At 38.6% G+C, this 23,325-nt stretch overlaps 1 protein-coding gene across 1 annotated transcript in view; it reads left to right on the top strand.

Annotated features, from left to right (window-relative positions):
• The window catches only part of stx3a (syntaxin 3a), a 29,961-nt gene extending 8,419 nt beyond the window's left edge, over positions 1-21,542 (top strand). The window contains exons 5-10 of the mRNA XM_062033012.1: positions 985-1,055; positions 2,915-3,023; positions 3,381-3,454; positions 8,021-8,155; positions 18,881-18,991; positions 20,598-21,542. Coding sequence (XP_061888996.1) covers positions 985-1,055; positions 2,915-3,023; positions 3,381-3,454; positions 8,021-8,155; positions 18,881-18,991; positions 20,598-20,675 — 578 coding nt within the window. The 3' untranslated portion in view covers positions 20,676-21,542. The remainder of the gene's footprint in view (positions 1-984; positions 1,056-2,914; positions 3,024-3,380; positions 3,455-8,020; positions 8,156-18,880; positions 18,992-20,597) is intronic.
• The last annotated feature ends 1,783 nt before the right edge of the window (positions 21,543-23,325 follow it).

The following is a 23,325-nucleotide window of genomic DNA, read 5'->3' as shown; positions in this document are numbered from 1 at the left end:
TGTACCATTAGAACACTGGAGTGATAGTTGCTGGAAATGGGCCTCTATACACCTATGTAGATATTGCACCAAAAACCAGACATTTGCAGCTAGAATAGTCATTTACCACATTAGCAATGTATAGAGGGTATTTCTTTAAAGTTAAGACTAGTTTAAAGTTATCTTCATTGAAAAGTACAGTGCTTTTCCTTCAAAAATAAGGACATTTCAATGTGACCTCAAACTTTTGAACGGTAGTGTATATATATATATATATATATATATATATATATATATATATATATATATATATATATATATATATATATATATATATATATATATATATATATATATATATACATATATATATATATATATATATATATATGAAAACTTTATTTAATTTTTAAAGCAAAATTCTACAATTTGTTGCTCCTAAATTAAGCATTTTCAAGCATAACAATGGCCAAAAAATACAAATAAAAAAGTCAATATTGCTATTGTATTGGCCACTTGCTGAGACCAAACCAATCAGATCACGTTGTTCAGTATCGTGGCCACCGATTGGCTCTGCCTCAGACAGCATCACTATATTGGATTAAAAGAGTGTAAAAGGTGAATAAGGAACGGGAAAGGGAAAGCCAGGTGTGCCCAAACAGGGTTTTTATGCGCTGAATTTTCCTTGGAGTTATCACTAACCGTGATTCATGCTACAGGAAGGGTTGGACTGCATTGTACTGATTTTTGAGTAGATGTGTGACAGGAAAAACACTTCTTGTCGCTTACTTTTAATTTGTACTGTGTGGGAAATCAGTACGCCTCAGTACTGTATCAATTAAATATCATATTGCAAATGCATGTACCGTTTCACCCTTTATTTTTTTCCATGTTACTTGTAGAAAAGAAAAACACGACCACATGTCTGTTTGATTGTGTGTGTCTGTCTGTGTGTGTGTGTGTGTGTGTCTGTGTGCGCTCATATATGCACACATTTTCCATCAGGTATTGAACACCAGCTTGAGACAAACACGGATGAGAGAGCCTCAGCTGACCTCAGGATAAAGAAATCACAGGTGAGATACAACAAAAGACTAAAACCTAAACTATTAGTTTTTTTCCATTCCCCTTTAGACATTTAAACTGAAGCCATGTATCATATGAAAAATGTACAAACCCCCAAAACCAGTGAAGTTGGCACGTTGTGTAAATGGTAAAGAAAAACAGAATACAATGAATTGCAAATCCTTTTCAACTTATATTCAATTGAATAGACTGCAAAGACAAGATATTTAATTTTCGAACTTGTAAACGTTGTAATTTTTTTGCAAATATTAGCTCATTTGGAATTTGATGCCTGCAACATGTTTCAAACAAACTGGCACAAGTGGCAAAAAAGACTGAGAAAGTTGAGGAATGCTCATCAAACACTTATTTGGAACATCCCACAGGTGAACAGGCTAATTGGGAACAGGTGGGTGCCATGATTGGGTATAAAAGCAGCTTCCATGAAATGCTCAGTCATTCACAAACAAGGATGGGGTGAGGGTCACCACTTTGTGAACAAATGCGTGAGCAAATTGTCCAACAGTTTAAGAACAACATTTCTCAACGAGCTGTTGCAAGGAATTTAGAGATGTCACCATCTAAGTTCTATAATATCATCAAAAGATTCAGAGAATCTGGAGAAATCACTGCACGTAAACGGCAAAGCCGAAAACCAACATTGAATGCCCTTGACCTTCGATCCCTCAGGCGGTACTGCATCAAAAAGCGACATCAGTGTGTAAAGGATATCACCACATGGGCTCAGGAACACTTCAGAAAACCACTGTCAGTAACTACAGTTGGTCGTTTCATCTGTAAGTGCATTGTTAAAACTCTACTATGTAAAGCCAAAGCCATTTATCAACAACACCCAGAAACTCGGCCGGCTTCGCTGTGTTCTGTGGTCTGACAAGTCCACATTTCAAATTGTTTTTGGAAAGGGTGGACGTCGTGTCCTCCGGACCAAAGAGGAAAAGAACCTTCCGGACGAATATAGGCGCAAAGTTGAAAAGCCAGCATCTGTGATGGTATGGGGGTGTATTAGTGCCCAAGACATGGGTTACTTACACATCTGTGAAGGCTCCATTAATGCTGAAAGGTACATACAGATTTTGGAGCAACATATGTTGCCATCCAAGCAACGTCTTTTTCATGGACGCCCCTGCTTATTCCAGCAAGACAATGCCAAGCCACATTCTGCACGTGTTACAACAGCGTGGCTTTGTAGTAAAAGAGTGCGGGTACTAGACTGGCCTGCCTGTAGTCCAGACCTGTCTCCCATTGAAAATGTGTGGCTCATTATGAAGCCTAAAATACAACAACGAAGACCCCGGACTGTTGAACAACTTAAGCTGTACATCAAGCAAGAATGGGAAAGAATTCCACCTGAAAAGCTTCAAAAATTGGTCTCCTCAGTTCCCAAATGTTTACTGAGTGTTGTTAAAAGGAAAGGCCATGTAACACAGTGGTAAAAATGCCCCTGTGCAAACTTTTTTGCAACGTGTTGCTGCCATTAATTTCTAAGTTAATGATTATTTGCAAAAAATAAAAATAAAAATAAGTTTCTCAGTTTGAACATTAAATATCTTGTCTTTGCAGTCTATTTAATTGAATATAGGATGAAAATGATTTGCAAATCATTGTATTCTGTTTTTATTTACAAATTACACAACATGTCAACTTCACTGGTTTTGGGTTGTGTACATTAAACCTACATAGCAATGATTGACTGTTCATAGCATATTTGGACTTGTTTAACTTTTCGGTGTGCTGCTACACAACGACGATGATTTTTAATGACAACAACCTGCAAATGCTTGTCTGGGGGAAAATCACAACGTGTGATGTTTGTCCCATCAATAGAAATGTCAATGATCTTGTTTCCCAGCAAGCCATCCTGGCCAAGAAATTTGTAGAGGTGATGACAAAATACAACGAGGCACAAGTCGACTTCAGGGACAAGAGTAAAGGACGGATTGCCCGACAGCTGGAAATCAGTGAGTCCTTTTGCTTAAGTACTGTTATTATTATTCAACCCTCATTGTAAAACTGATGAACTTGCAATCGTTTTGAAATGTAATTTACAATTGGTGTTACATAACTCCGAGGGCAACTGTACTGTACATGTTCAATACTTTCATTTAATCTCAGAATTAAATAGTTACTGACATTACATATCAGATAAGTCCATGTCACACTATCATGACAATTAACATGAAGTCAGATGAATGATTAAATGTTCTATTATTGTGTTGTTAGTGAACGAACAAACAAACAAACAAACAAACAAACATTGTAAGTAATCCTCTCTACGTGTTTTTAAGAGATTGTTTTGTATATTTTGTTGATTATAGCTGGCAAAGCGACTACTGATGAGGAACTAGAAGAGATGCTCGAGGGAGGAAACTCCACTGTCTTCTCTGCTGGGGTAGGACTACTAATCTTTATAGGTACACAATTAAAAGAAATAAAAAATTGCCCATTGGGGCAATATCTCCTTCAAGTTCTATCTTCACTGTTCTTTGTATTGCACTCTTCTGGACAGAGATATCAGATGTTGTTCCTGGTATCTTATGGACCTATCCACCCAGCCTGTGGGTTACTACCCCCAGTACCCCGATCACTATTGGCACCGCTGTAGCCCTCAAACGCCACAACTTATCTAGCTCTTTCTCTCAGTTTTTGGTATTTCTCCGGATTTTCACGTTACTTTTTTGGATGTTACAATCGCTCGGTTTTGTTACATCTATCAACATCGCACATATGTTCCCCTACACTATGTCTTGCAAGCATCTAAACACCCTGCTGTGATGTGCTGCACTCGCCAGAAAACCTCACCGGACAGACATCCAGACTAGACCGAGTCACCTTAACAGTCTTCTCTAGATGCTCTTCTACCCGATGACGGCTCTCCTCAATCTTTCTCTTAGGATTAGTCCAGCCACACTATGAAGGAAACTCATTTTGGCCGCTAGTTCCTGTGATATTGCTTTTTGATCACTACCCAGAGGCACTTGTGACAATAGGTCAGGGTAGAAACGTAGATTGACCGGTAAATTGCGAGCTTTTCCTTCCGGCAAAGCTCTCTCTTTACCATGTTGATCCGGTAGTGACTGCATTACAGTAGATGCTGCGCCAATTCACCTGTCAATAAAACTCTTTTGCCTTCCCTTACTCAAAAACAATAACCCAAGATAGTTGAACTCCTCCTAGGGCAAGACCTCACTACCTACCTAAAGGGTGCAAGCCACCCTTTTCTGAGAAGCATGGTCTCAGTTTTATCCCAGAAGCTTCATACTTAGCTTAGAACTGCCCAGTAAACGGCACGCTAAAGAACATATCTTGACATCATGTGCAAATAGCAGAGGCATGACCCCAAGGCTCCTGAAATAGGCAGTGTCAACACCTTTGCTGCACCTACAAATTGGAACTATTCATTCATTGTTCATTTATTTATTTATTTCAGGCAATGACAAAGACGTACAAGTTGACAAAACATAATAATATAAATTAATATAGTGCATTATTGTCCAGTTTTGCCTGAAAGGGAGTGGGAAGAAGATAACTTATTTAATCCCACCCCCAGTTCTCCATTCAGTGATTATTCACATGAGTTTAACATGATGAACAGAACAGATGACAAAGGGTAGCCTTGGCACATCAACAAACAGGCATGATTTATTTCTGGCAAAACAAATCAGACTTGTGCTAGAGGACTGAATAACACAGAGTAGGATACCACTTTTCAAGTCCAGAAAGCACATGTGAACGAGTTGGGCAAACTCCCATGAAACCTCCAGTTCCTTGGCAAGGGTGTAAAGCTGGTCCAGTGTTCCACAACCAAGACAGAAACCACATTGTGGCCATGGTCCAACTACTGGCCATACTCTTTTCTCCAGCACTTGAGAATAGACTTTCCCATGGAGGGAGGAGAGTATGATCCTCTTCCTTTTTGAAAAGGGGCACCAACACTCAGTCTGCCAATCCAGATGTACTATTCATTTCTCCTCGCAATGTTGAAGAGACGGGACAACCAAGACAGTTCCACAACATCTCAATACCAGCCACAATGATGAACATCCATGTCATGTTAGACTATGGTTCCTTTACAAAAGGTGTGTCAATGTAATCGAGAAGGGCCTCCAAGTAGTCTTTCTACCGCACAATTACATCCCTAGTTAAGATCAGTAGGTCTCCATTCCCACTGGTAACAGTATACAAATTGTAAATGGTTTGTATTTACATAGCGCTTTTACTATACCTGCACGATACCAAAAGCGCTTTCCATTATACGTCACATTCACCCATTCACACACACATTCACACACTGATGGCGGAAGCTGCAATGCAAGGCGCTAAACACGACCCAACAGGAGCAAGGTGGTTGAAGTGTCTTGTCCATGGACACAATGGCCGTAAATGTAGGATGGCAGAAGCCGGATTGGAACCAGGAACCCTCGAGTTGCTGGCAAGGTCGCTCTACCATCGGAGCCACGCCGCCCCAAATGGGTGCTGCTTCCCATTTCCCAGATGTTAAATGGTTTGCCAGAACCTCTGGAAGATGTCCAAAATCCCGTTCAACGAGCTCACTAGACTCCTCCCACACCGAGTTTGCACTGGCCACCACAAAAGCTACTCAACGTGTCGCCTGCCTCAACCGTGTGTCCAAAACATGCAGAGGCAGGTTTGATGATACAACTTCAAAGCCATTCGTAGACTTGTGGCCTCAGGGGTCCTGGTGCTAGGTGCACTTATGAACATCTGACATATATTTCAACATAGTATTTTGTTAGGACAGAAAAACAGCATGAAAGTCAGAAGACAAAAATGGGTCAAGCAACAGGATTACAAACTGGTAGACTTGGCGAGTACAACCCGTGTCTTCCTCGTGTCGTAATAAGTGTTATTCGTGCACCTACACAAATTACCATACTTAGATGTAACATTTTGACCAAATTTTGAGCAAATGTGTGTTGCAAAGTTTTGGGTCAAATCTTACTTTTTCTTTCTGCATGAAGTTTTTTCTTTTTCTTTTTCTTTTCATGTTTATTTCGAATATGTAGACAAAACAAAAACAAACACATTTTGCAAAAAACAACAAAAAAGCCATTCAAGAATGAATAACAAAAACGATAATAATAATAATAATAATAGTAATAATAAAAAGCAAAAAGAAACAAGAAATTAAAATAAACATTAATGTAAACATATCCCAAAAGGAGTGAGAAGAAGTAAAAACTTATGTACTCCCACCCCTCTTATTACTTACTGTGTTTAATAATAATAATAATAGTATATAAAAATGTTATGTTATATAAATACATATACATATATAAGTATGTACATATATATATATATCTACAACATACATTTAACAAGTAACTATGAATGTGACACAACAGCGTGTATACATAGTATACATATACATACACATACAAACCTACTGACTCTTAGTGCAGTTCACTATATAAATGATAAATGATAAATGGGTTACACTTGTATAGCTCTTTTCTACCTTCAAGGTACTCAAAGCGCTTTGACAGTATTTCCACATTCACCCATTCACACACACATTCACACACTGATGGAGGGAGCTGCCATGCAAGGCGCTACCAGCACCCATCAGGAGCAAGGGTGAAGTGTCTTGCCCAAGGACACAACGGACGTGACTAGGATGGTAGAAGGAGGGGATTGAACCCCAGTAACCAGTAACCATATCTTGTGAACAATATATCTTTGTACATTCTTTTAAAAACATTGATGCTTGGACTTTGCTTATGTACTTCGCTCAGATTGTTCCACAACTTGACACCTGTGATGGAAATGCGAAAACTTTTCAAGGTGGAATTTCTCATCTGAATTTTAAAATTGAGTTCTCTCCTCAAACTATGCCCCCCATCACGTTCACTAAACATGTTTTGAATGTTCAGTGGTAACAAATGGTTCCTATCCCTGTACATAGTTATTGCTGTTTGATATGAGACGATGTCAGTGAATTTTAATAATTTAGTTTAAATAGTGGATTGGTGTGTTCCAGATAGTCGACCTTGCGAATGATCCTTACTGCTCTTTTTTGTAAAGTTACAAAACAACACCCCAAAGTTAGCATAATGTCTGTAATGATTATGTTGTATATATGTTGGTCGTGCCACTCTCTCAGGACAGAGTGACTGTGTGATGAGTGATGAGTCAAAAAGACGCCAACAAGGAATCGTTGAACAAAAAGCTTTATTTGTTTCAGCGAGCCTCAGACTGGAGCTACAGCTCCAGGAGTAAGACTATAAGCCCAATCACTCTTCTGCTGTCTTCTTGGACAACTGTCCTTATAAATACCGTTTACACGAAGACAGTTACTCTGTCAGTTACTCTGTTGTTCTAGTCTTGGGGCCGGTCAGTCTGGACAACACCCAGTTTGTTGCTTGGCCAGTCAGCCTATTTCCTGTGGTCGGTTTGAGTCGGGTGACCTCCGACTCCTATCCTCTACTCCTACTTGTGAGGGCTTCATACCAGATCTTGCTAATGTCTTTATACTTCCTCCTAAAATCCAAACCTGTAGGATTCCAATTTCCTGGGGGCAATAGCCACCACTCTCTGGAGAGTTTTGTGATGGACATGTGCACTTTTGACCTAAGTAGAATAATCCTCTAAAGAATCCGGTGACCAAATACAAATACATGCCAGCTAACAATCATCCCGGTATAATTCACCACAATGAATAATGTCTCGCTGTGGCAAGAGGACATTTGTAAGTAATGTAAATTCCATTATATCAAAAAACTTTAAGATTTGTTTGTAAAAAAAAAAAGAAAAAAGATCCCATTGGGAAAATCATTCATTTTCTATTGCATGCAGAGAACAAGTCAACATATTTTGACTTTTTTTAGACATATATTTCTCAGGTTATTATTTGAGTCCAACAGTTTTAGTGTAATCTTGCTTACAAAAATATGTCATTGTTATTTGACTTGTAATAACAGTGTGGCCTTTTGCACAGATTATGGATTCCAAAATCAACCAGCAGGCCCTAAATGAGATTGAGGCTCGGCACAAAGACATCATGAGGTTGGAGAGCAGCATCAAAGAACTCCATGACATGTTTGTTGATATCGCCATGTTGGTTGAGAACCAGGTATGTCCTATTTGATTTTATTCATATGTTTGTTTGCAAATATATATATATACTGTATATATACACTACCGTTCAAAAGTTTGGGGTCACATTGAAATGTCCTTATTTTTGAAGTAAAAGCACTGTACTTTTCAATGAAGATAACTTTAAACTAGTCTTAACTTTAAAGAAATACACTCTATACATTGCTAATGTGGTAAATGACTATTCTAGCTGCAAATGTCTGTTTTTTGGTGCAATATCTACATAGGTGTATAGAGGCCCATTTCCAGCAACTATCACTCCAGTGTTCTAATGGTACAATGTGTTTGCTCATTGGCTCAGAAGGCTAATTGATGATTAGAAAACCCTTGTGCAATCATGTTCACACATCTGAAAACAGTTTAGCTCGTTACAGAAGCTACAAAACTGACCTTCCTTTGAGCAGATTGAGTTTCTGGAGCATCACATTTGTAGGGTCAATTAAACGCTCAAAATGGCCAGAAAAAGAGAACTTTCATCTGAAACTTGACAGTCTATTCTTGTTCTTAGAAATGAAGGCTATTCCACAAAATTGTTTGGGTGACCCCAAACGTTTAAACGGTAGTGTATATATATATATATATATATATATATATATATATATATATATATATATATATATATATATATAGAGAGAGAGAGATATATACATGTGTGTATATATACATACATGTAAATGTATACCGTATTTTCCGGACCATAGGGCACATTGGATTATAAAGCACACTGCCTATGAGCGGGTTTAGTCAGGTCTATTTTCATACAAAAGGCGCACTGGATTATAGGACACATTAAAGGAGTCATATTATGATTTTTTTCTGAATGTAAAACACTTCCTTGTGGTCTACATAACATGTAATGGTGGTTCTTTGGTCAAAATGTTGCATAGATTATGTTTTACAGATCATCTTCAAGCCGCTTTTTGACCGTCTCTTCAGGATGCACCGCTTTGTGGGCGGTTTTATTTACGTGGCTCACCTTCGACAGTGTCTTCTCCCCGTCATCTTTGTTGTAGCGGTGTAGCGTGCAAGAGTCGAAAAAGTATCAAAAGTTGGAGCTAACTGTTTTAATGACATTTAGACTTTACTTACGTCAATAACGGAGCATCATCTCCTCATCCGTGGCTCATCCGGAACTCTCTAATAACTAAAGTTCCGTGGGGGGATTATGTAAACCCACTACACCAGCGAGTCTATTGACAGATATAAGTTAGAACTTTACGCTACTTTCCGTTCCCCAGCTTGTTAGTGTTGGGTCTAACGGTTCTGGACCGCTTCCTGGATGGTAGTGGTTGAAAAAGGGGGTTACCAGTGTGTGATTTTCTTGGCCTTCTTTCTCAGTCTGCTGGTGCAAAGTGTGTCCAGGTGAGGGAGCTCCAGCCCAATTATGCGCTGGGCTGCTTTCACCACTCTGTGCAGAGCTGTCCCCGCAGCCACTGTGCAGCTTGCAAACCACACAATGATGCAGTTGGTGAGGATGCTAATAGAGCTCTGATTAAAATCGAGCATCAGCCTCTGTGAAAGCTTGGCCTACTTCATCTTCCTGAGAAAGAACAGTCTCTGTTGAGCTTTCCTGACCAGGTTTGAGGTGTTAGCACACCAAGACATCCTCCTGGAAACACTGACACCAAGGAATTTCAAGCTCTCCACATTGGATGTGGAGAGGAAGGTTGTCTCTGCCCTTTGCTCTTCGAAAGTCCATGATTATTTCCTTGGTTTTGGAGGCATTGAGGATCAGGTTATTATTCTTGCACCAATCGTGCCTGTATGTTGACTCATTGTTGTCTGTGATTAGCAGAGGTGTGGACTCGAGTCACATGACTTGGACTCGAGTCAGACTCGAGTCATGAATTTGATGACTTTACACTCGACTTGACAAAATGTAAAGAGACTTGCAACTCGACTTAGACTTTAACATCAATGACTTGTGACTTCACTTGGACTTGAGCCTTTTGACTTGACATGACTTGCTACTTTCCCCAAAACCCAAAGCTTAAAAAGTTTTTTGGGAGCGCTCCGTATCTTTAATTTTGTACGTGTCTGTCTGTCTATCAGCGTGTGTGCTGCTTGTCAGCTGATTTGCTGTCAGTACAACAGCCAATCAAATTAGTTATACGTTGATTTCATCACACAGCATTCATCCAATCAAATTTCAGGACAACCACCGAACAAGAGTTGTCAAACAATGCGGCAGAGAGAAACAATTATGCCAAAGTTGGTTTCGTTCGGGTATAAAAACTACGACTTGGTCAACAAAAAACGAATTGCAGTATGCTAAACATGCAGTTCGAATATTACAGACGGAGACGCAACAACTTCCAACTTCGTTCGACATTTGAAGTTGCACAAAGAAGGGTAAGTTTTGAATGTAAGATAACGTTTATTGGCTAAGTAACATGACTTTTATTTGCTGTGTAGTTAAATCAGTGAGGCTGTAAACTCACTGCTAACGTTATAACCATAGACATCTTATAAGTAGACGCAGCATCGAGCGCTACTGCCTACTGGCGCAGACGAGACGCGGGGCCGCCATCTTGGAGTGGTGATCCGCTCCACTCAGTGCAATTCATTTGGCAGGAGCAATGAACTGTCAGCGCATTTAATTCATTTTACCTCACTGAATACCACTGATTTTCACGCGGTTTTTTGTCATACGTGTAGCTATGATAACGGACACATGTTTTGGCGAGTTTTATTATTCATAGTTTGCTTAACAGTAATATAATATTCTTATATGCTATAAGTGACCAGACGTCCGAGATCAAAACTGGGAATATAATCCCAGAGAAGGGGGAAAAAACGGTAAGCTATTTTTAAATTGAAGAAACAATATGATTAGGTTATATATACATGCGTATATCCTACATGAACAATGTATGAATACATTAGATATCTATATATTTTAGGGACCTATAGACTGTATCTCTGTTGCTGCAGCAGCAGAGAGTTTATTCTGTCTTGACACTTTGTATTGATATTTTGTATTACATTCTTCCCTTAAATGATCATGTTTACAGTGATTGTTATGTATGTATTTTTTATGTATGTCGCTTTGGATAAAAGCGTCTGCCAAATACTTAAACATATATAAACACCTGAAAGTCTTTATATGAGCTAAAACCACCAATCTGTTTCACTACATTCAGAATAAAACCAAATGCCGTTTTACCCAACAATGTTAGTATTTGAATATTGTTACTTGAAGACTTATTCCTGGTTACAATTATACTGTTAAGAAAGTATTGTCTTATATTTTGCCTAAAATGAGAATGCATCATAATCAGTGGCGGCTGGTGAATTTTGTTTTAGGTGGGGCTGAAAGTTTGTAAACCAAACCCCTGTAGGGGTGTCATCCTCCCCCAGAAGATTTATTTGTGATTTTCACATACAAATATTGAAGATCTTTGCTCCTTCTCAACTCTGTGGTGATATATTATTTTCATAAAATACAACCAATAGTATGTTAATGTTTGTTTTTGCAAATGTGTTTATTCTGTAAAGGAATGAGTTAAATGTTTAAAATTGTTTAAACTATTAAAATGACTGGTTAATAGTGCTATTATGAATTGCAATGTCAGCACTATTTTTTTTCCTGCAATTTCAAATGCACTTGTTTTAATAAATAAATACAGCGTTTTAAAAGCATACACAATCTGTGTAAAAAATATTACTCTGTGGTTAAAAGGACTTGAAAGGACTCGAAACTCAAAATGCAGGACTTGGGACTCGACTTGAGACTTTCCAGTCTTGACTTTGGACTTGACTCGGGACTTGCCTGTCTTGACTCGGGACTTGACTCGAGACTTGAGGGCAAAGACTTGAGACTTACTTGTGACTTGCAAAGCAATGACTTGGTCCCACCTCTGGTGATTAGGCCCACGACTTTGGTGTCGTCATGAAACTTTATTATGTGGTTGGAACTGTGGATGGGTGTGAAGTCAGGGGTAAAAAGTGTAAGGAGGATGGGGCTCAGCACACAGCCCTGTAGTCGGTACACCTGTGTTCAAAGTAAGGACAGAGGAGGTGCAGTGTCCTATTCTCACTTGTTGTGGTCTTCCTGTGAGAATGTCCATAATCCGGGAACACATCGGGGAGCTAAAGCCTAGAATATCCAGTTTGTTAACCAGTTTATGAGGGATGACAGTGTTAAATGCAAAATTTAAGTTAACAAAGAGCATCCGCACGTAGCTGTTGGGTCTATCTAGGTGAGTCAGGGCTGTGTGAAGGGTGGTGTTAATTGCATCCTTTGTGGAACGGTCGCTCTTGAGGAAGTGGTGACTTGTCCGGGGTGTATCCCGCCTTCCGTCCAAGTGCAGCTAGTACAGGGGTTAGTTGCTTGTGCTTCACACTACGAAGGTCCTGGGTTCGATCCTGGGCTCGGGATCTTTCTGTGTGGAGTTTGCATGTTCTCCCCGGGACTCTGGGCACTCCGGCTTCCTCCCACCTCCAAAGACATGCACCTGGGGATAGGTTGATTGGCAACACTAAATTGGCCCTAGTTTGTGAATGTGAGGCTCCAGCCTGACAAAGTTACACACACGGCTGTGAGAAAGGAGGCGATTGTGCTGCAGCTCCATCCTACGTGTGCTTGTCAACATAGACAGTAAGGTAGAGATGGGAATCGAAAACCGGTTCTTTATCATTTTCAAAATAAACTTAAACCATAAACCATAAGCAGATCCTTCCAAGGATGAATGAATCCTTCTATTTTAAGATGATGGCTGACCAAAGCTAGTTTTATTCTGATCCAAAAAAGGACCTTTTGAAAACTTTCAAAACTGAACAACTTGTGCTTATTGGTAGATTGGCCGTCTTGTAACCGGATACTGGTTTGATCCCAATATCACAAACTCATATGGTCCTTGAGCAAGACACTGAATCCGTAACTGCTCCTATTGGGTCGTGGTTAGCGCCTTGCATGGCAGCTCCTGCCATTAGTATTCCACAATTTTGTTGTTCTTAATGTACAATGACAATAAAAGCCTATTGAATTCTTATTAAAAATTGAACAGTTGATAGACCTGACTCCATCCTGTCACACAATATGACAACTGCAAACTAAATCATTATTATCCATTTATGATTTTACCCACTTTGTTTTGGTCAACCTGTGACCATGTTACTTCTTCACAATTATGTGTATTAATAAGTGCTGTCAAACTTTTAATGTTCTTTATCAGATTAATCACACTTTGAAATTTGATTAATTATAATTATACACAGCAATTAGTGAAGTGAAGTGAATTATATTTATATAGCGCTTTTCTCTGGTGACTCAAAGCGCTTTACATAGTGAAACCCAATATCTAAGTTACATTTAAACCAGTGTGGGTGGCACTGGGTTCAGGTGGGTAAAGTGTCTTGCCCAAGGACACAACGGCAGTTACTAGGATGGCAGAAGCGCAAATCGAAACTGGAACCCTCAAGTTGCTGGCACGGCCACTCTACCAACCGAGCTACACCGCCCCAATTACGTGCTTAAATAATTAAAATTTTACTTTAAAAACAACTCTAATAGTTTGACACAAATGCAATTTTATTGTCAAAATGTCATACATTACATTTTTTCAATTGTTTTAGTTGAAGTCACGTCATGTTTTTGCTCAAAACTTGCTGAAAAAACACATTTGTATCACAGCTCAAACCTGCGGCATGTTCCACGGACCTAATGCCACCTCGTCTGTTGAAAGACGTCTGGGATGTCATTGCCCCCCATGTGCAAGAAATAATTAACAGCAGTCTTGCTTCAGGGACTGTCCCAAATTATTTCAAGCAAGCTCTCGTGGAACCTCTGCTAAAGAAGCCCAATTTAGACCCCTCTGTTTTATCAATTGTTACACCCATTTCAAAGCTTCCTTTTATTTCAAAGATTTTAGAGAGAGCTGTGCTTTTACAATTACAGTCTTATCATGATTTGCACGCTATTCTTGATGTTTTTCAGTCCGGTTTTAAAGCCTTTCAGAGCACCGAATCTGCACTTTTAAGGGTTCTTAACGACCTTTAAATATCCACTGGCGATTCTGCCACTTTAATTCTTCTAGATCTAAAAGTTGCATTTGACACAGTCATCAGTCATCAGTCGCTTAGAACAGTGGTTCTCAACCTTTTTTCAGTGATGTACCCCCCGTGAACATTTTTTAAATTCAAGTACCCCCTAATCAGAGCAAAGCATTTTTGGTTGAAAAAAAGAGATAAAGAAGTAAAATATAGCACTATGTCATCAGTTTCTGATTTATTAAATTGTATAACAGTGCAAAATATTGCTCATTTGTTGTGGTCTTTCTTGAACTATTTGGAAAAAAAGATATAAAAATAACTAAAAACGTGTTAAAAAATAAACAAGTGATTCAATTATAAATAAAGATTTCTACACATAGAAGTAATCATCAACTTAAAGTGCCCTCTTTGGGGATTGTAATAGAGATCCATCTGGATTCATGAACTTAATTCGAAACATTTCTTCACAAAAAAAGAAATCTTTAACATCAATATTTATAAAACATGTCCACAAAAAATATAGCTGTCAACACTGAATATTGCATTGTTGCATTTCTTTTCACAGTTCTTTTTGACAGACATTTAAAAAAAATCTCACGTACCCCTTGGCATACCTTCAAGTACCCCCAGGGGTACGTGTACCCCCATTTGAGAACCACTGGCTTAAAACAATGTGTGGGTTTAAAAGGCACATCCTTGAAATGGTTCAGGTCATATCTGACAAACAGAACTTTTACAATCCAAATTGATGATTCGGCTTCGGCCTATGCTCCCTTGTCCTGTGGTGTCCCTCAGGGTTCAATCCAAGCACCAATCCTGTTTTCAGTGTGCATCCTGCCTATTCAACACATTTAAAAAACCCATAATATATCAGATCATCTTTATGCGGATGATACGCAAATCTATGTCCCTTTAAAAAAGAAAAGTGACACAAGTTTAAAATCACTTTTAAATTGTCTTGAGGACATAAAAGCATGGTTGGGGGTAAACTTTCTAAACTTAAATGAGAACAAGACGGAAATTATTTTATTTGACTCAAAAGTAAAACAGAATGCTCCTCTCAGTGACCTGGACTCCCTGATGCCTTATTTAAAACCCACAGTCACAAATCTTGGTTTTAAGTTCGGCAATGATTTTAAAATGGAACATCAGACTAACTCTGTTGTACGATCTAGTTTTTATCATCTAAGACTTTTAGCAAAAATTAAATCAGTTTTATCTTTTAACGACTTTCAGCGGGTTATCCTTGCTTTTATTTCATCACGTTTGGACTACTGCAACTCCCTCTACGTTGGAATGAACCAGGCCTCAATCGCTCGATTGCAGTTAGTCCAAAATGCTGCTGCACGCCTTTTAACTGGCACTAAAAAACATGAACACATTACCTCCATTTTAGCATCCCCTCACTGGCTCCCAGTTCATTTTAAAATTCATTTTAAAATATTGGATTAGCGCCACAATATATGTCAGACCTTTTAAAAATGTACACCCCCACAAGGTCTCTGAGGTCAGCTGATCAGTTTCTTGTCGTCCCAACAACCCGTTTAAAATCCAGAGGTGATCATGCATTTTCTGCTGTGGCTCCAAAACTTTGGAGCAATATCCCTCTTGCTATTTGGACGGCTCCTTCTTTAATGACTTTTAAACCACGTCCTAAAACATATTTTTACTCTTTGGCTTTTAAACTAGCATGAGAGTTGTGTGATTTTAGTCTATTTTATTTTCTCTGACGTAGTGTATGTATTTATTTTCCATCCATTTTCTACCGCTTATTTTTTAATCGTTAAATGTTTTATATTACTGACTCTCCTAGTATGTATATCTCAACTTCTCAGCAGCACATTGTGAAACTACCATTGCTTTTTGAAATGTGCTGTATAAATAAAGTGGATTGGATTGGACTGAAAGTATTTTGAACAACTACAGTTCGAAAAAAGTCTCCTCACTCATGTTAATCGTTGACCTGATCACTGACCATATACAACCCACCCTACCTTACAGACACCATCCACCAGTAATGTAAAGGAGCATGCGCAGTCAAAATAAATTGGGTTACAGATGAATAATGCGATACTTTTTTGTCATTATTCTCATGCGTTAAAACATTACCTTTTTACACTAATATTACCGTTTTTTCCGGACTGTAAGGCGCACTTAAAATCTTTTTTTTTCCCTCAAAACCCGCCTTATAACCCGGTGCGCCTAATGTACGGATTAATTCTTGTTTTGCTTACCGACGTTGAAGCAATTTTATTTGGTACATGGTGTAATGATAAGTGTGACCAGTAGATGGCAGTCAAACATACAAGATATGTGTAGACTGCACTTTGATGGCAATAGGACTCAAGTAAACAAGACCAACATTTTATATGTTCCATTGAAAATATAGAACATTACAGACGGCACTCAAAAATCTATCAAAATATTTTAGTACGACTTTGGTAAGCTATGAAGCCGCACCGCTTGATGTGCTTCAACATACGAGTATTATTATGGTGTGTGTATAAGGTAAGACATTATCTGGCGTTTTGGTTCGCAATGTTATGCAAAAGCAACTTTTCTTACGTTCTGGTACCTGCTGATCTGTATTTGGGATCTGCATGAATCCTGAAAAATTGCGCGTATCCACCTTTGTAGTCAGTGCCGACTACAAAGACGTTGTCGATAAACTTCTTATTTTTCTCTATCTTCTTGTTATGGGACATTCCTCCTCCGCTGTTGCCATTTCTAATATAAAGTAGTGTAAAGTTCTTACTTATATCTGTCAGTAAACTCGCCATGAAAGCACTAAAACATACCGGTGTAGTGAGTTTACATTATTCACCCAAGGAACTTTAGTTATTAGGGAGCTCCGGTCGGACGGTTTTTCACGGGACGCATTTGCGGTGTTGTTGTTTCCGGATGAGGAGATGCTGCTTTGTTATTGATTGAAGTAAAGTCTGAATGTCATTCAAACAGTTAGCTCCATCTTTTGACACTTCTTCCACTCCATGTTGAAAGGAGAAATTGGAAATTGTGATGTATCATGTTGTATGCTTGCATGTTCGAAATAAACTCAAACTCATCAACTCAACTCCCGTCCTTGCACGCTACACCGCTACAACAAAGATGACGGGGAGAAGACGCTGCCGAAGGTGAGCCACGTAAATAAGACTGCTCACAAAACGGCGCATCCGGAAGAGACTGTCAGAAAGCGGCTTGAAGATGATCTGTAAAACATCATCTATGCAACATTTTGACCAATGTTATGTAGACCACAAGGAAGTGTTTTACATTTAGAAAAAAAATATATATATATATAACTCCTTTAATGCGCAGTATAATCCGGTGCGCCCTATGGTCTGAAAATACGGTACCTATAAGTTGAAAATTACGTTGAATTTGGGTATTGCTTTGTGATAGAATACAGTACAGAGTAGCTATGTCTGTAGAAATGTAAAGAATGCTGAGCAGTTGCCCATTGTTGCCGTTTCTTTTTCTTCATTATACACATTAATGCACTACCCAAGCGACACCAGAATAGACAAACATTTTCCATTGTCTCTGTACTTACTGTCCATATGACCTTGTAGCTTTAGGTCTGTCTTTGTACTGGTGAATGTTTCAAACGTTGTCGAAGGCAACGTGTAGGCGTAAGTAAGTGTAGGTAAAGAATATGACAAGAGTGGAGCACTCAAAGTCTTAGCATCCATCTTGATGAGAGATGGACATTTTCAAAATAAAACAGATGTCATATTTTCCTAATTAAGTATGTGTCTAAAAGGAAAACTGACCAATGAAGAAAGGCTTCACAATGACTATTAGGATTGGACAGCAACGGTTAGGGCAGACTTGGGCAAATTAGGCCCGGGGGCCACATGCGGCCCGTTGAGTTTTTCAATCTGGCCCGCCGGACATTCCCAAATAATTTTTTTAGATCTTTAAGATGGAAACTGTAGCTGCCATTATGATGCGCAGTCATGTTTTCTAATGACTGTAAGTCTTCAACTATACAAAGTATTTCAATAGTTGGAATCTGCGCTTATGGATTATATACCAGTTACTATGGTAATCTAATTAGTTACTATGGTCATCTAATTAGTTACTATGGTAATCTACGTCACAGCAGCTCGGACGAGGCACCAAGCAGTGTGGGCGGGAAGCGTTTCCACAGACGCGGAAGGAGATTTTCACAACAAAGTTCTAAAGCTTAGTGATATATAGAATGGAATAGAATAGAATAGAAAGTACTTTATTAATCCCCGGGGGCAATTCAGCAAATATCAGATGTATCAGATTGTAGGTAGGTTTATTTTGTACCCTTCGCGTTCATATTTCAATGTTTGTTGCATTTTTGTTGCGTTTCACTTGATTGTAAAATATGTCGATCAAAAGGGGGGTGTGACATTCATATTTTGTCAATATTCAGTGTTTTATCGGTCATAGAAAAATTTAAAATTCCATTACGTTTTTTAAGGCGGTCTGTCATAACGTTTTTAGCATTCAATCAGACATTATTGTGAGGTTTTGTATTAGTGTTCCTAAAAATAGATATACCGGCCCCCAGACACATTTTTTTCTCTAAATGTGGGCCCCGAGTCAAAATAATTGCCCAGGCCTGGGTTAGGGTGATGAGGACAAAGACATGTTTTATACATTATTATTTTAAGTGATGAACTAATGTGTGTATTCATTGACTCTGGTCATTTCTTGCCCTGGCATCTCTCAGGGTGGCATGATTGACAGAATTGAGAGCAACATGGACCAGTCCGTGGGTTTTGTAGAAAGAGCAGTGGCCGACACCAAAAAAGCTGCCAAGTTCCAGCAAGAAGCACGCAGGGTAAGTCTTTATCATTATATCATTATTGGTATGATATATCAGGCCTCAAATTTTAACTTTTTAAGGGCAAGGCAAGTGTTGCCTTAAAGGAGGGCTCATATTTTAGGGCAAGTTAGATGGGCACCAAGGCAAACATTATTTTCTTTCGAGGCAAGGGCTCCAAAGCATGCATACACACATATATATATACACACACATATACACACACACACATATATATATATATATATATATATATATATATATACACTACCGCTCAAAAGTTTGGGGTCACATTGAAATGTCCTTTTTTTGAAGGAAAAGCACTGTACTTTTCAATGAAGATAACTTTAAACTAGTCTTAACTTTAAAGAAATACACTCTATACATTGCTAATGTGGTAAATGACTATTCTAGCTGCAAATGTCTGGTTTTTGGTGCAATATCTACATAGGTGTATAGAGGCCCATTTCCAGCAACTATCACTCCAGTGTTCTAATGGTACAATGTGTTTGCTCATTGGCTCAGAAGGCTAATTGATGATTAGAAAACCCTTGTGCAATCATGTTCACACATCTGAAAACAGTTTAGCTCGTTACAGAAGCTACAAAACTGACCTTCCTTTGAGCAGATTGAGTTTCTGGAGCATCACATTTGTGGGGTCAATTAAACGCTCAAAATGGCCAGAAAAAGAGAACTTTCATCTGAAACTCAACAGTCCATTCTTGTTCTTAGAAATTAAGGCTATTCCACAAAATTGGTTGGGTGACCCCAAACTTTTGAACGGTAGTGTATATATATATATATATATATATATATATATATATATATATATATATATATATATATATATATATATATATATATATATATATATATATATATATATATATATCTTCATTCATTCATTCATTCGTTTGGTGTAAAAGGTATAATAAAACCGTTCAATGCATGTTATAAAAGCTCCTCTTGGCTGCGACATATGATGTATACACAGTACGATTAAGCGCACAGATGGACTCTTTTAAAAAAAAAAAAGATTCTTAATAAAAAGTGTTGTCTTTTTTTAATATCCAAAAAAAACAACTTTTTTTTTCAGAATAATTTTTTCAAAAGAAAGACAATAAATAAATTCTTATTTTTGAAAATCGATTTTTGAAAATTATGAAAAAAATTTCAGCACCACTACTCAATAGTGTTTCTCACCTTTTTTTATCAAAGTGTTGGCACCCTTGACAGTCTTTGGCCCCATGGTGGATTATTTGGCAGTCGTATTCAAATAACAAAAAGTACAGAGGCGCAGTCCCCAATATGTGGGATTCTTTGTTTGGGGACTCAGTTTCACGTAATGATTTTCGGGCAAATGGACGATAACCAAACAATTATATGGTGTTGAAATTTGAATTGTACAAAAATCGGGGCCTAAGAAATTCAAGGTTATGACTGTCGAACTGCTGTTGTAGAAATTGATTGCTCCTGCTTTGTCTGCAATATCATACTGTAACCATTTCATATTTATGACCAAAATGAAAAGTATACTATCGTATTTCACCATTTCTATCTCATATTAACATTTGTTTTTAATCTCTCTTTTTGTCTCCCTGTCCTTCTTCTGCACGCTGTCAAGAAACAAATGATGATCTTCTGTTGCTGTGTGATACTGTGCCTAATCCTTGGTTCATTCTTGTACAGCTTTATAAAATAGAAACCGTGTTTACATCCTTTGACTGGCGACGTCAAAACAATAAAAGGAAAATCATCTCATCTGTAATCTGATATTTTTACATAAAAGGTCATAATCCAAAGACATGCACCTGGGGATAGGTTGATTGGCAACACTAAATTGGCCCTAGTGTGTGAATGTGAGTGTGAATGTTGTCTGTCTATCTGTGTTGGCCCTGCGATGAGGTGGCGACTTGTCCAGGGTGTACCCCGCCTTCCGCCCGAATGCAGCTGAGATAGGCTCCAGCGACCCCGAACGGGACAAGTGGTAGAAAATGGATGGATGGATGGATGGTCAAAATCCTCTGCTTGGATTTGACGCAGTGTAATAATGTTGCTTTCATTTGAACTTTGACTACAGTATACCCACATATCTGCCACCAATTTAAATGCCCTGAAAATAGTTGAAGAGTTGTTGTGTCACACATGAAAAAAGTCTAATACACATAATTGTAATTTAATTGACATGAATATATGTGGGCAAAATATACTTTGGCTGTTATATTCTGGATTATGTGTATTTTTTGGGTGGTCATTTTGTGTACTTAATTTGGAAATACTTTCTCCCTTTTCTGTTTTTTATTTAGTTACCGTATTTTCCGGACCATAGGGCGCACCGGATTATAAGGCGCACTGCTGATGAGCGGGTCTATTTTCATACAAAAGGCGCACCGGATAATACGGCGCATTAAAGGGGTCTTTTTTCTTTTTTTTTTTCTAAATGTAAAACACTTCCTTGTGGTCTACATAACATGTAATGGTGGTTCTTTGGTCAAAATGTTGCATAGATTATGTTTTACAGATCATCTTCAAGCCGTTTTCTGACAGTCGCTTCCGGATGCGCCGTTTTGTGGGCGGTCTTATTTACGTGGCTCACCTTCAGCAGCGTCTTTTCTCCGTGTGGAAGAAGTGTCAAAAAGATGGAGCTAACTGTTTTAATGACATTCAGACCTTACTTCAATCAATAACGTAGCAGCATCTCCTCATCCGTGGCTCACTAGTGCAACATCAACAACGCCAGATATGTGTCCCGTGAAAAACTGTCCGACCGGAACTCTTTAATAACAAAAGTTCCTTGGGTGAATAATGTAAACTCACTACACCGGTATGTTTTAGCGCTTTCATGGGGAGTTTACTGACAGATATAAGTAAGAACTTTACACTACTTTATATTAGAAATGGCAACAGGGGAGGATGAATGTCACATAAGAAGATAGAGCTTATCGACTACGGTTTCGCCATTAACTACAAAGGCGGACGCGAGCAAATTTTCAGGACTTATGCAGATCCAAAATACAGTTCAGCAGGTACCAGAAAGTAAGAAAAGTTGCTTTTGCATAATATTGCGAAACAAAACGCCAGATAATATGTCTTACCTTATACACACACCATAATAATACTTGTATGTTGAAGCACAGTACAATCCATCAAGTGGTGCGGCTTCCTACCCAAAGTCGTACTAAAACATTTTGATAGATTTTCGAGCGGCATGTGTAATGTTCTATATTTTCAATGGAACATATAAAATGTTGGTGTTGTTTACTTGAGTCATACTGCAGTCTACACGTCCCTCTTATGTGTGACTGCCATCTACTGGTCACACTTATCATTTCACCATGTACCAAATAAAATAGCTTCGAGGTCAGTAAGCACAACCAAAATTATTCCGTACATTAGGCGCACTGTCGAGTTTGAGAAAATGAAAGGATTTTAAGTGCGCCTTATAGTCCGAAAAATACGGTAACCTAGACTCTGGTGAGGAGCGATGTATGTGCTATGCCTTGTTTTGACTCCTCGAGTGTAGAATTTTTTTTTTTCTCACCTTCTTCTTGTGCTGAATAAAAAAAGACAATTTTGCTGGAATGTAATCCACTCTGCATCTTGGGTTCCTACACTTCTTTACAGTCTATCATTATTACGGTAGGTTTGTTTTATCATAGAGAGACAGAATGTTAAAAAACTAACTAAATACAGTATAAGGGTTATACTGTAAATTGATCGAAAAATATGTAATTGTTTCCCTACCAACCAAAAAGCATTATGGCCCTCACTGACCGTTATGTGTCCATGAAACACACAAATTGGTCCTGTCCCTATCAGAAAGTATTCCTAATCTTACCTCCTTATATAGATAAAAGACACTTGTCACAGAAACAAGCACTTCCATTCAAACATCTCAAAGAGAAGACTGTCAAAGGACCTCAGGGACAGGATTGTAGACACTCAAGACTGGAACTGACTGCAAGACCATCAACAAGAAGCTTGTTAAGAAAGCGAGTTAGGGAAGGTTGTTGACCAACACCTGAATGTTTCGGACAAGGTTTGGGGAAAATGTAATGTGGTCACATGACTCCAAAACTGAGCTAATTGTGTCAGTCGCACTATCTACCTTTTGTCCAGCACTTTTGGTGGCCAACTCTACGAGCAGACGTTCAGAAGCCTGTGCTCTGCATCAAGCTCCATCAGGACTTCTCCGCCCCTCTACCTATGATCTCACATCGTAAGCCCCTCACTGGCAACACCACTCGTCAAACGGTTCTCCAAGATGGCTCATTTTGTGGCGTGCTCCAAGCTACTGTCGGCATTTGAGTGCAGCAGGTGTTCAAGCTCCACACAATCTCTACAGAGGTGGT

The sequence above is a fragment of the Entelurus aequoreus genome, linkage group LG22 (genome assembly GCF_033978785.1).
Source record: "Entelurus aequoreus isolate RoL-2023_Sb linkage group LG22, RoL_Eaeq_v1.1, whole genome shotgun sequence".
NCBI classification, from domain to species: Eukaryota; Metazoa; Chordata; class Actinopteri; order Syngnathiformes; family Syngnathidae; genus Entelurus; species Entelurus aequoreus.
This window is presented reverse-complemented; position numbering and strand designations above follow the sequence as displayed.